The 13,035-nt window shown below is 39.4% G+C and overlaps 1 protein-coding gene across 1 annotated transcript in view; it reads right to left on the bottom strand.

Moving 5' to 3' along the window:
• robo3 (roundabout, axon guidance receptor, homolog 3 (Drosophila)) overlaps positions 1–13,035 on the bottom strand; it is an 80,583-nt gene that overhangs the window by 59,399 nt on the left and 8,149 nt on the right. Inside the window, 1 exon segment of the mRNA XM_058790041.1 lies at positions 6,762–7,088. Within this exon segment, the coding sequence (XP_058646024.1) occupies positions 6,762–7,088 (327 nt within the window).

Raw genomic sequence — 13,035 nt, 5'->3', positions numbered from 1 at the left:
AGCAAGTGATCTGAGACTTATTTTACATTTATTTGCTGATATGACATATATTACAATTATATATATATATTTTTTTTTTTTTTTTTTTTTAGCAAGACTGAAGCTGTTGCTCTGGAAAAAAATATAATTTTATTTGGTAAACACAGCCAGTTCTTGCCTGAGGATGGCTTGAGGTAGGAAAGCTGATGCTAAATAAATTTATTGATTTTACGAGAGGTACTTCCTACAGGAATGTGCATAAAACAAAAGATTAACCAATGTAATACACAGAGAAACACAAATTTGGACTTGACGCTGCTTTTGAAGGAGTTAAACGGTATGAAACCTGCAACAAATATACTGTCAAAAGCTTTCAAGCTGTTGTACAAAAACGAGTAGAGAGCTTGTAAATGGAATTCAACAATCACGAGAACAATGTCTGAAATAATCAATGTGCCACCAGCAAAGATGTTACTTCTTTAATGGATTCTCAATAGACTGCAGAAATCGAACGGAGTAGGAGCCTACGAGGCAAGTACAGTGCTCTTTTACCACTCCACACGTGGTACTGAAATCATAAGAGGAGGAGACAGGGCTCAAACTCAGCGGAGCAGTCAAATTCTGAGCGCGCTCTGCATGATGCGTCAGTGCATATCAGCGGGACAGGTCTCGGGATAAGGCTTGACGTTGAAGCCTTTCCTCGCAGGGGTTTGGGGAAGGATTCTTGTTCATCCGAAATCCTCTGATCCTTCAAGGTGAGCCTGTCTGCTAAAAGGAGCTAGGAAGAGCATTATACGCTTTTGAAACAGACGTCACAAATGTGCACAGGCTTTTTTGATTAGATTGGTTGACACTGCTTGATGAAACTGAACTGTCATCATTTGTTCCGGAATCAGTTTTTGTTCAAAAATTAAAAAATTTACAGGAAAAGACCTGGCCTGGATTTGTGTTACTCTAAGGGGCCAAAACCAGTAAAAGGAAGTAAAGGCCAACGGAAATGTAACAGCTTAAGCAAGTATTGCTTTTGCTGGCAGTGTGTATGTTTCTATGCTCTCCTACCTTCTAAACACAGACCAATATCCTGGCCCATTGCTCTCTCCCATCTCTCCGATGCCAGCTGGCAATGCCAACGAGAGAGAGGCAATCAATCATCCCAGGGCTGGTGCCTGCACAAACTCAGGGTATATGGATTGCAGAGACACATATGCAGTGGAAGGAAAATAATTTAGCATTCCGACGACCGGTTCCCATCAATCACAGCACTTAAACAGGCTCACTAACTTCATTTTAAGCTTAAATGTTGTTTCCCCACTCTACAGATCTGAGGTGTTTTAAAAATAAGGCTAAAGTGCAGATCTGGATAATGGACATTTTAAAAAAAAAATATGCCGTCCTACAGGAAGCCCTTAAACTCACCTTGCAATTTAGTATGCCAGTAAAATGGACAATTACAATTTTATGATCTCTGTAAGGAAAATTAATAGATGCAATTAAACAGTCCCAATGGTGGTCAGGCTCTCCCAAAGTCAACAACATTGATTACACATTCATTTAACCACAACCACAGAGTGAAACGAGTGTTTCATGAGGGACATGAGTAAGCAAAAGTGAAAATTAAATGTAATAAACCGGAAAGTTCAGACTCTAAAATCGAATTGGATGTATATGCAACTATTATTATCATTATAAACTATATTACTTGGCAGAAGAATTACTTATTGTAATTATTTATTATCTACTATTATTGAATTGTATTTAGATGTAATAATAGGCCTAATTATTATTATCATTGCTGTTTTTATTATTACAGTATATTTAGATTGATTTATGTGGATGATGATGATTAAACGTACTAATAATGAATGTAACTACTAATTCTGCATTCAAACCTGGGTGTAACTACAGAGAGAGACAAATGAGAGTTGTTGATGTCTCAGAGTTGGTGGCAATGATTAAAAGTGGATGGTGGCTCCCTAGAGGTGGGCTGCATTGTCCCTTGTGTCCTGTCTGCTCTGGTCATAACCCTGACTATACAAAAGCTCACAGATGCACCCCTGCTTATCAAGTTGAGTGGGGGTTTAGTCTAAACTCCTCCTTGCACCACCTGTTGCTCATTCAGCTAAACACTCTCTCTCTTTCTCTTGTTTCCATTTATGTTTCCCTCTCTTTTTTTCTTTCTGTCCCCCAGCAGTTTATTATGACTATCTTTACTGCATATCTCTCTTTCTCTCCCTCCAAGGTGGGCTAGTGTTTATATGTCTGATCTGTGTTACTCGTGGCTGGCTTTAAAACATTCATTAGGTAGTGAGAGAGTTAAATAGCCAGGGGACAGAAGGCCTGTGTCGCCCCGTGTCCGAATGACCCCACCCCGTCAGCAGTCTCCCTGACCCCTGGAGTTCGACGGGCTAAGTGATCTCATTATTACTGCACGGACACACACGCAGCAAGCCACATGAGCGTCTGGACAGACCGAGGTCAGCTTTATGCATTTGCTGGTTAATATGCATTTGCTAGAAACATGCATTTGCAACTTGGCACCTCTTTGGGAAACTCAGGAAGATTAATAGCTCACATATTCCCAATGAAGGCTCTGGAATAATAAATCTACTTTGTGGATGCATCTCATCAAAGTCTGAATGAAGTTTTAGCAGCTTTGCGGGACTGAAATTGTCTTCTGAGTCACAGAAATCTGATTTATGTAGGGTGTGTCGATGCATTAGAGCTACAGTAAAAGACTGCTCAAATCTAATTAAAAATCTTTACAATGCTTTTTTTACAATGCTCTTTTCTGCTGGTTTCATAATCAATTTTTACTGAGGAGTTTCAAAGTCTTAACTGCTCCAGGCCACCCTTCAGCACCCACACGAGTCTAGATCCAAGGCAATAAGGTTAATAGCACAGAGGGCAGGCAGCCCAGAGGGGGACAGCATGCCCTGCTGAACATAAGCCACTATTACTTTAGTTTTGTCCTGGACTGAGGGGCTTCACATAAATAGGCTTATCTGTCAAGATGTCTCCAGCTTAAACCCTAGAGGTGCAGAGTGACCCATAAGCAAACCCTACCATCTCCAGCAGAATGGCCCAACTCGGGCTTTCTGCAGACCTTACTGGTATTTTTTAGATTTTAATATTACATTCACAATATTTTCAATTCATTATTAATTTAATTAATTATAATTGAATGATTATTAATCTATAATAATTATTATTAGATATGATATATCAAAATATTGTTAAATTAAATAAAAAATAATTAAATAGATAATATATTTATATAAAAATGTATATTTAAATCTAAAATAGTAAAACCATTCTTTTAATGAATATTTAGTATATATTATCAACTAACTATAAATAAATAAATAAATAATAAATAAATAAATAAAGTTAGCTAAATATAAACTTGTAAAAAGGAAGGCATTTAATATAATAGTTTTTGCTGTGGTGTCGAGAATCGTGAAATTTCGACAAGGTTGCTGACATCACAACAATCCTAGTAACAATTCAGTCCAAACTGGCTACTGACCTGTGTTTTTACAGTACAACAGGTTTTTGGGACCGTCCCCATAAGTGGAAAAGTGTGAAAGTTTCCCGCCTCTCACAGCTAATCAAAACAGAGAACAAGAGTATCATATCTTCCTTTCACCTGTTCATTCCCAACATTCCATAGAACAGCTGCAGTTCCGTCTTCACCTGTTCTCCTGGAAACCAGTCCTGACCCCCCAAAACAACTTTCATTAGAAGCTCCAAATGTCTGATGTTTACCCATAAGCCATGCGAAAGTATAAAGAGGGGCGACACCAAATGCTGAGCATCATTTAAAAAGTAATAAACCACAAGCCACAGATGAACTATCACAGATCCATTCCCTTTCATCTATCATTTAATGTGTGAGAGTTCTGTCACTGTAAATCATCCCAGCTCCGGCTTCATCATCTGAGTAATGTAACTGTGCCTACATAACTCATCACCTAGACCATAAATACCGCCATCAAAAAGCAGCGTATATAAACAGGCTGTTAAAACACTCTCTGGGAATTCGGTCCCTCCCACGCATACCGGGCCAAGAGCCTGTTTATTCTCACCAGAACATCTCGCATTTGACCGAAGATCTGTGCCCTCCTAATGTACGACACGCTGCCTGCTGGTGGCAGATCAACACGCCTGGCATATGGGTTCCCTCCTTCTCCTTTCTATTTATCCTTTCTCGCTATATATATATACCTCTCTCTGCCAAACCCCCAAAACCTGTGAACCAGACAAGCTCTATGGCTGGCAGCAGACCCCTCATCCCCGTCTCCCGCCCACCACCTGGCTGATGGAGCTGTGCCACAATGGAGAAAGATGATCTCCATGCAGAGAGCTGGCACTATGTGCCCAAATCTCATCACCACAATGCCCACAGAGCATATTCCATCAAAATAAAGCTATTCTGAACTTTTATTACATTAAAGGGATATTAAAGGGATAGATCAACCAAAAATGAAAATTCTGTCAGCATTAACTCACCCTCATGTTGTTCCAATCGGTATGACTTTTTTCTAGTGTGGAACACCAAAGAAGCTATTCTGAAAAACAATGTAGTTTTGGACTCCATTGACTTGCATTAAATGGACAAAAACAGTTGAAACATTTGCCAAACTATATTCTTTTTTGGTCTACAGAAGTCAGGATTGAAACAACGATTGGGGTGTAAATGTGGGCTTTCATATGTTAATGTACCCGTTAGGATGTCACAATCAATTTAGTCTTGCATAAACAGCCTCGGTGAACTAATTAGGGAAATTTGTATTGTAAAAGGAAGTATATAATGAATACATCTCATATTTTAGACTGACAACATACTAAGCTATACAATCAATGCATATTTTATCTGTGTGATTTTTTCTTGTTTTTGGCCACCATTCCCTAGAGGAAATGTCACAGTGTCATCTCACAGGAGAGCCAAACATATCATAACTAATGATATAGGCCACCTGGATGATGAGGGCATGGATAAAGGACAGGACAGACAGTTGGCAAGGATGTGCGGTCTAGGAATCTAGACCTAGAATCAACTCCTGTGGGGTTCTAGATCTATTTGTGTACCAGAATTCTTTCCACTGCGCACATTCAGTCCACAGTTAATGATAATGACAGTCTCGTTTGAGGAACATAGACTGCAAACGTTTCTGCTCAATGTGAGAAGAACTCATCCAAAAACCTTTCATTTGTAGGGGTAAGCTTGGGAATTTCAGATGTTTGATTATGCGTTTAGTTTGTTTTCGGTTCACTGAGGTAAAAACATATTTTTTAGATACCGCTGTAAAAGGAGTTACCAAAACATACAAATTTCCAAGCACTAAATTGAGAGTCTCTATCATATTCTGGATGAAAACCGCCATATTTAATGCATCTTTGGAAAACTAATTATCTCAGCAACAATAAAAAATGTTTTATTCAACAGACCATCTGTTTCTGTAACCCTCATGGATCACGAACTTACAATGAACTTTTAGTTTTGAAACAGCACAGTGTCTTTTAGGCGCCGGATATCATTAATAAATGAATCTGAAATGTAGGTTAATGGTTTTGGTAATAGCCTCCAACAGTCAGTCCTATAATTGAATGGAGTTATTGTTCAAATCCAATCTGAAAACTTAAAAATATTTGATATGGAAATATGAGAGAAATATAACTTTCAATGCTGATAAGAAAGAAGAAATAAAAATCAAACTGAAAAGAAATCCAATCTGAAAACGCTCGTTGAGAATGAGAATAAATATTATCATGCAGCAAATAACTGCTATTTCCAGCTTTGGAGAGCTCCACCAACTTCAATTAATCCTGAAGACATCAAAAGTAATACAGTTTCTTTGCTTTCCCTTTTAAATAAAGATACTGCAGCTCAACGGGGAGGTTCAGATCCTAATTAGATAGCAGAGTGTGAGTGAATTGGAAATGCTTTGGGTTTTGAAGCGTTTTGCAATAAGAATGCGTGGAAGAGAAATTTAACAGACAGGATTTATGAGTAGCTGGAGACCGAATCTGCGTTCTGGCTTTGAATTGTGTGAGAATGGTGCAATTCTTTCCAAGCGGTACCACAACATGGGGACTATTATGTCTCGCTGATATCTCAGAGCAGATGGTGAAATACTCGAGCAGGTGAGGGATCTGTCCTTTGACGACACCATTTAAGGTCTGCAGGTCTGCAGGCCACCTAGAAACGATTCTGTATCAGAAAGCTCTGAGGTCGCATGACAAAAACATAACGTTGCAGAAGTGTAATGAAATTGGCGATAATCTAATGACCGAAATCAAATAGTGCCATCAGCATTTAATTAGTGCGTATTGGATATGGGAAGCCCTGCTGTTAAAACCTGGAGCCATTCCATGAGAAACACTGAGACGCTGGTGGATTTTTTTAAGCTAACATCTGTCACCTGGAAGCCGCCAGCATTACGCTCCTCTCTTGGCTATTTCTGGGGTTGAATTTATCTTGAATACCAGCTATCATCCATCTACATTAATACCACAAATCAGATTACCTCCTCTAAAACTAACAATGACCTCAGTGCTTCACTCCATCCAGGGACGATGGTTATGGGCCGCCGCAGTGAGTGGAAGACTAAACAAGATCGAGTGTAGATGGAGGAGAAGGGAAAAAGATGAGGAGAGCAGGACAAAATGGGAAAGCTTTATAGAAGCGGCGGAAAAAAGATGAGCACTGCGGAAATTTGCAGTCGGAGAGATTGAGGTAGAGAGCGCGAGGCAAGGATCAGAGTACAAATGAGCTGACTTACTTGCGACCTCCAAAGAGGCATTACGGCTGACGGCCTCGCCCAAGTAATTCCTCGCTACGCACACGTACACTCCTTCATCAGGCTTGCTGCGTCTTCCATGAACGATTCGGAGGAAGAAGAGGGAACCGCTGGGGAGGAGCATGCGGTGGGAGCGTGGATCCTCACGGTCCGTTTCGACTCTCTCGCCATCTTTGTACCACTCCACCATAGGGGTAGGCCGACCTTCGGCCTTACAGTTCAACGTGGCGGGCTCGCCCTTGGAAACAATGAGGTCTGAGGGGTGTTCGACAATCCGTGGCGCGGCATCTTCCAACCTCGGCCGAGATCCTATAAGAGAGAGAATCGTTGGTCACTATTTGCAATGAGAACTACATGCAATTGAGAGAATTTGGTATAAAAACAACTGCAATAACAGAATGTCTTAACTAGATGCGGTAACACTTTATTTTAAGGTGTCCTTGTTACGTTATATGTACTTATATGTACTAATATTATAATAACAATAAATTATGCATAATTACATGCAAGTAACCCTAAGCCAAACCCTAATCCTAACCATATAGTAAGTACATATATTTAATTAATATTACTTAATATTACTTAATATTACTTACGTAACAAGGACAAATTAAAGTGTAACCCCAGATGCGACAAGCAATAGAAGTACAGTTGTGCTTTCTGATTTGACAGTTTTTGCAAATTCGATTCGATTCAATTTTATTAACAGCAATTTCATTCAGCTTTTTTTATTTTATTTTATATTTGTGTGATTCTTTATATATTTCCTCTCATGTATCTGATCAAGACATAAGAAAGAATAAGTTTGGACGGAGTAGAAAACAGGAGTGTTTGTAAATAAAATAAAATAACTGTAAAATATCATAATAAATGTAAAATAATTCCATAATGCACATATGCAATTTTATGTAACATTATAAATGATATAAATTAGGGATGCTCATTTTAACCGTAATACAATCAGTTCAGTACAATACAATCAGTTTAATGGTTTAAAAAGTAATTTATTTATTTTTTTTCAGTAATTTATCAAAATATTTTAAAAGGTTTACTGCATGGTTAAAATACGCTAAACGTATAAAAAATTTTGTTTTTTAGAGAAAGAAAACATAAGTCGCGTAGGCCTATAAGTCGCATTTTATTATTTCATTCAGAAACAGGCCTAATGCCAACGCGAAATGCTTACAAACATTATAATAAACACTGTAAACATAGCTAGGCTATTTTAGTTCCCCTCACTCCACAACAAATCCTTTCAGTTTAACAGTATTTAGAAAAGAACAAGAATTAAAAATATAAGAAGCTATAGCTATATAAACGACAAGCCAAAACAAATTAATTTAGGCTAAAGCGAAACTGAAACCAACGCTGGGTCTCTCAATAGACACAAAATCAAATGTTTCCGTATTCGCAATGTATTTGAAAGTCAAAATATTTATTATATACTTCACTTGCATTCCAATATCCACGTAAAACAAAATGTTTTGTATAACATCACGGCGGTACGGTGATAACGCTTAACGGCACAGATTTTAGGCTACTGCATATTTAAACTGAGCAGTGTGTTTTTTTCCATATGTTTGACTATTTTATTATGATAATGAACAGGCGGCATTGACAAGGTAGCAATGCTTAACTGTGTGTACGCAAGCGCATAAATTCTCACTTTACACCAAAAACAGCTCTTAATTCCAGTTGGAAGTTAGCCAATAAGATGCTTGGATCCAGCACCTGCTTTACCAATGCCATCTTTGCAAGTTGATTATTCATGTCACTGCTGACAAGGATGTAAAATACAATTTCTGCCAACAGAAGTTATACATATGCATTGCTCATATGCACGTCATAAACTGGCATGAAAATTACATGCTCTAAATTCAACAGTTATCAAAGAAAACAGAAATTCATTTCACTCCCGCAGTAGCTGGAATGCTGGGATATGTATATATAATTTGTCTTCTGTTTTAAGGAGCATATGAATTCATGCTGACTGCCAAGGGTTTTTTGTTTCACACAGTTGTTGGGAGGGGTGGGGGGAAGGAGAAACCGGTGGTATGGTAATTCAGGTAGGCTTTCAGAAAGCTTTGAAATTGCTTTTCTCTCTCCCAATTTGAATGACAGTGTGGTGGTGGGACAATTACGGATGAATAACAACAACACAAACTGATTCTCAACAAGACCGGGGAATTTCAGCCATCGGGAGATATCTAGGGATGAAAGTGAGTCATTGTGCATGGTGATTTTGGAAATAATTACCGATCCCGGCGGCAACAATTATACTGGGGTTTAAAATTCGTGACAGGAGAGAGACTGTGATTTCCAGCAGTCAGAGTGAGGGAAGGTGAAAATATCTTTCAGTTGGAAATGAATCACGTGTGATAGCTCTAACAAAAAGCTACAGACATCCCCCTGGGGAAACGTCCATCACCACCTCAAAATACACAAAAAGTTACACAGGATTATGAGGAAAACACAGTAATGCATTTCACGCACATGGAGACAAACTCTAATCTAACAGTCCTCTGTTTACACCAGCAACGTGGCATTAAAAATAGTGCTTTTAAGGATTATTTCTTACCATTCAGATCTGCAAAGCTTTACTTTGCTTTATTACTTCATATTCAGTCGAGTGGATAAACACCCCTGGGCCAAAGACTAATGCAACTTAAAACAAACCCATTTCCCAACCACTTTACCCCAGCCATGAATAACATGACACAATGACCTTACAGTAGTAGTACATTGGGCTCCATCCACAAGAGACGGCAAAGGCCAAACCGCAAGCTTTGTGTTCACCTCCAAATCCCCAGAACTGTTGCCCTTCCACTCTTTCAAAACAAAAAGCCCCATGGCCCCGCTGGGTTAAGGGAGTGGAGACCGCCAGGGTTTGGCTAATAGCTTTTAGCGGACACTTATGGACTGCCGAACAGACTGCGGTTGGCAGGGGGTGGAGGAGAAACAGTGGGGTAAGAATCCAAGAACAGGCTTATAAATAAAACAGACCAAACACTCCCGACCTGCCACAGAGGAGATGTAAAGCAGGGAAAGAGATGGAAAGTAAAGACTGAGCTAAACGCCTACCAAAGTAGAAGCTATCTCACCTAAATGTGACCTCGAGAAGACCAGGGGACTTGGGACAGTCTAAGAGAGCGACCGACTGTGCACAGAGAAGTGGAAAACAACATCTGGAAAAACTGATTAATCATTCGCCTTGAGCTTTCTGAGTCTTTTAGACCAACGAGTTGCCCATTATGAGGTGCTAGAACTGCTACTTAAAAAAAAAAAACAAGTCCCGTGATGGGCATTTGGGGGATTTTGACGACTCCAAGGAACTCTGTGGTCTCACACCCTGTCAGAGAAAATCAACCCTCTGGGAAACACTTTAAGGGCCTTCTGAGGCAGATAGCACATCTCCAAGAGCATCTTTTATATAACAACGCTTGCTCTGGTTCTGACAAGGTAGGAAAGACGTGCTCAAATAAGGAAGAGAGTAAGGCAGAACAAAGGTGATATAATTTTAATAACCTCGTCACAAAAGGCTGCTTGGCTCCACTGTGAATTGTGGGAAGTGCTTTGATTTCTGGTCACCGAGTGAAATAAAACTGAGACAATCTTGCCTGTATTAATTATTAATGGTGCCGGCCAAGGCAAGTCACTCTTTTTTAAGTACGTCTGTACTACAGACATGAATGATACTTCAAACCATGCGGCTTGTTAAGGATTACATTTCTAAGTGATCAGACTTATGTTTTTTACATAGCAGACCATAAAGTTACAGGAGGAACCTGAGTCATATGTTGGGAATCTTATGGAGACCTTTAACTTTTAATCTTGGCCATTAAGTAACCACCTAGAAACCAAACAGAATACCCTAGCAACCACAGCAACCTGTCAACAATGACTCAGAAACAGGGTTTTTGTTATTATGCCTTTTATATTCCAATTTAGGCTAGTTCCAGAATTTGAATAGAATTTTAATTGAAGTAGCATCGAAAACAATATTCAAATTTGAATAAAGTACAATTAAAATTTACAAAAAAGGAATATAACTATTATTTTAACTAGAAAAGAAATCTATCTTACAGAGATAGATAGATAGATTCAATTCAATTCAATTCAAATTCAATAGAAATAATAAAAAGGGAGCATTCTTCAATTTGGAATTTTTCAAAATACTTAGAGCACAAAAATCTAGGCTAATTCTATGCTATATCAGTAGCATAACTTCAGTCCAGCTGTTAAGGATTACATCCAATAAATGCTGCTGAAATTAGAGCATGTCCTATCTGGAAGAACCCATACAAGTGGCAATCTCACTGTGTGACACACTAGTAATGGTTCCAGCAGTTAGATTGATTCGGGCATAACGGGAGGTGCTGCAACTACAACTCATCTGCTCTTAAAGGTATCAAGCCCTTGTACTGTAACAGGGGTTTGACCTTGTTATGTGAAGGAAGAGGGGGGAGATGGGCCGGCTCTGGGAGGAAATACATGCATCTGGCTATCCTTCTGATCAATCCCAAGGGGCTTTTAGCACTAAGAATATTTATCTCCAGTGTTGGGGGGAGGAAATAAGATCTCGAAACACGGCCCTGCTAAACAAAGACAGATGATGCAAGCCATGTTGCAGTATTAAGACATGCTCTGGGAAATTTTCACAAACAGCAAGTGCAGCGACATATGCAAATATTCAGAGTCTTCCAAGAGAAGGTGTCAATGCCAAAGGATCTCCATGACAACCGTACAAGGAAAGGTCAGATGTCGATCTAATAATTGTCTCCATCCCTTGAAGTATGTGTGAAAACCTGGAGGTCACAAGAAGAAAGATGAATTAAGTAGTTCTAAAGACGCGCAAATTAAAATGCAGGAGGAATTATCAGCGCGGGACAAAATTAGTATAAAATCTTGAACAAAAGCATTTTTTACTTAGATGAATAAGACAAGATCCAGAAGAACTTTGACATCTAAAACAATTTTGCAGCATGTCAAACTTCATTATTACATAAAAGCACAAAGCTTTGATGCTCAAAGCACAAATTTTAACACCAAAGACAAAAATGGCCAACTTTCTTTCTCCCAATTCTCATCTGCAATTCTTTTGAGTGGCTTCCCGCCCCCTCTTAAATAGTTGATTATTTTACAACCTCACCCGTCCTTTTTTCACTGGAATCTGGGAATTGATTTGCAAATGTGCATTCATTACCCTAAGTTAAATTAAGAAGTGGGGGGTGTTCCTTCCGACACTCTTTCTTAACCGATCTGTTTTTTTGCATTTACAAACAACAAAGGGGCTCTTGAGAAAGAACACAAACCCGGGGTCATAAAGCTACGCTCTTTACTCCTGTGGCTCCTGGCGGTGAGAGGACAAAGTGAAGCCGGTCACATGCAAAAAGCAAATTACACAGGAGGGCTGCTGTTCTCCTCTGGGACGAGCATGTTTCTGCCTGGATCAACCCTGCGAGGTGGGAACTGGGATGGATTAAGCACAGTGGCAAGCACAGAAATTCCATGACAGCTTCTACAGAGCAACCTGACACCTTTAGGGGTTGTGGCAAGAGCTGCTTATGTGCTTCCTGCTTAAGAAACAGCAAAAGATGTTGTGTTTACTGCAGGGGATGAAGAGGATTTCTCATTCCAACAGGAAGAGACAGCATCGAGTCACGGAGCCTTAGCAAAACAAAGTCTGCGTACCATTGTGGGTTCAGGGGCTGTGTGTCCATTACACGAGCTTTGATGTTGTTCAAAGAGATGAAATACTCCCTTTGTTAAAATAGTATACTTGTATACAGGGGATTTAACATGAATGCAAAGGGTTCTGGTTAGTAGATAGATAGATATTCCTGTTTACTGCACAAAACACTTTGTGATATATAACCCAACCCAATCCCAAATCCTTAATCTTTAGAGCAGTGCAAATGGGACTTCCTGACACATCAGATCTTATCTTCACGCGAAGGCTCATCTAGCCACTCCATTGCTTTAAGAACCTTCTCACTTCACAAAATAAACAGTACTTCAAATGAACCTTCTGCTGGGTAGTGGCAACATTCAGCTGAAGGTATTGATCCCTCTGTGGATTCCCAAGAGAAGACTTGGTAGAAAAGAGGAGGGGAAGTAAATACGATTCTTTCAGTGGTTCGAACTGTTAGTGAGAATCTCTTTAAGTGCTGACCCTAAACCCTGCGATCTCAAACAACACTGAGCTCTGAGTTGCCTCAGGTTATCAAGCCATTGAGGCGTAAAAAATAACCTCCTG

The sequence above is a fragment of the Onychostoma macrolepis genome, chromosome 10 (genome assembly GCF_012432095.1).
Source record: "Onychostoma macrolepis isolate SWU-2019 chromosome 10, ASM1243209v1, whole genome shotgun sequence".
NCBI classification, from domain to species: domain Eukaryota; kingdom Metazoa; phylum Chordata; class Actinopteri; order Cypriniformes; family Cyprinidae; genus Onychostoma; species Onychostoma macrolepis.
Note: the sequence above shows the minus strand (reverse complement) of the source record. Positions and strands in the feature narration are given on the sequence as shown.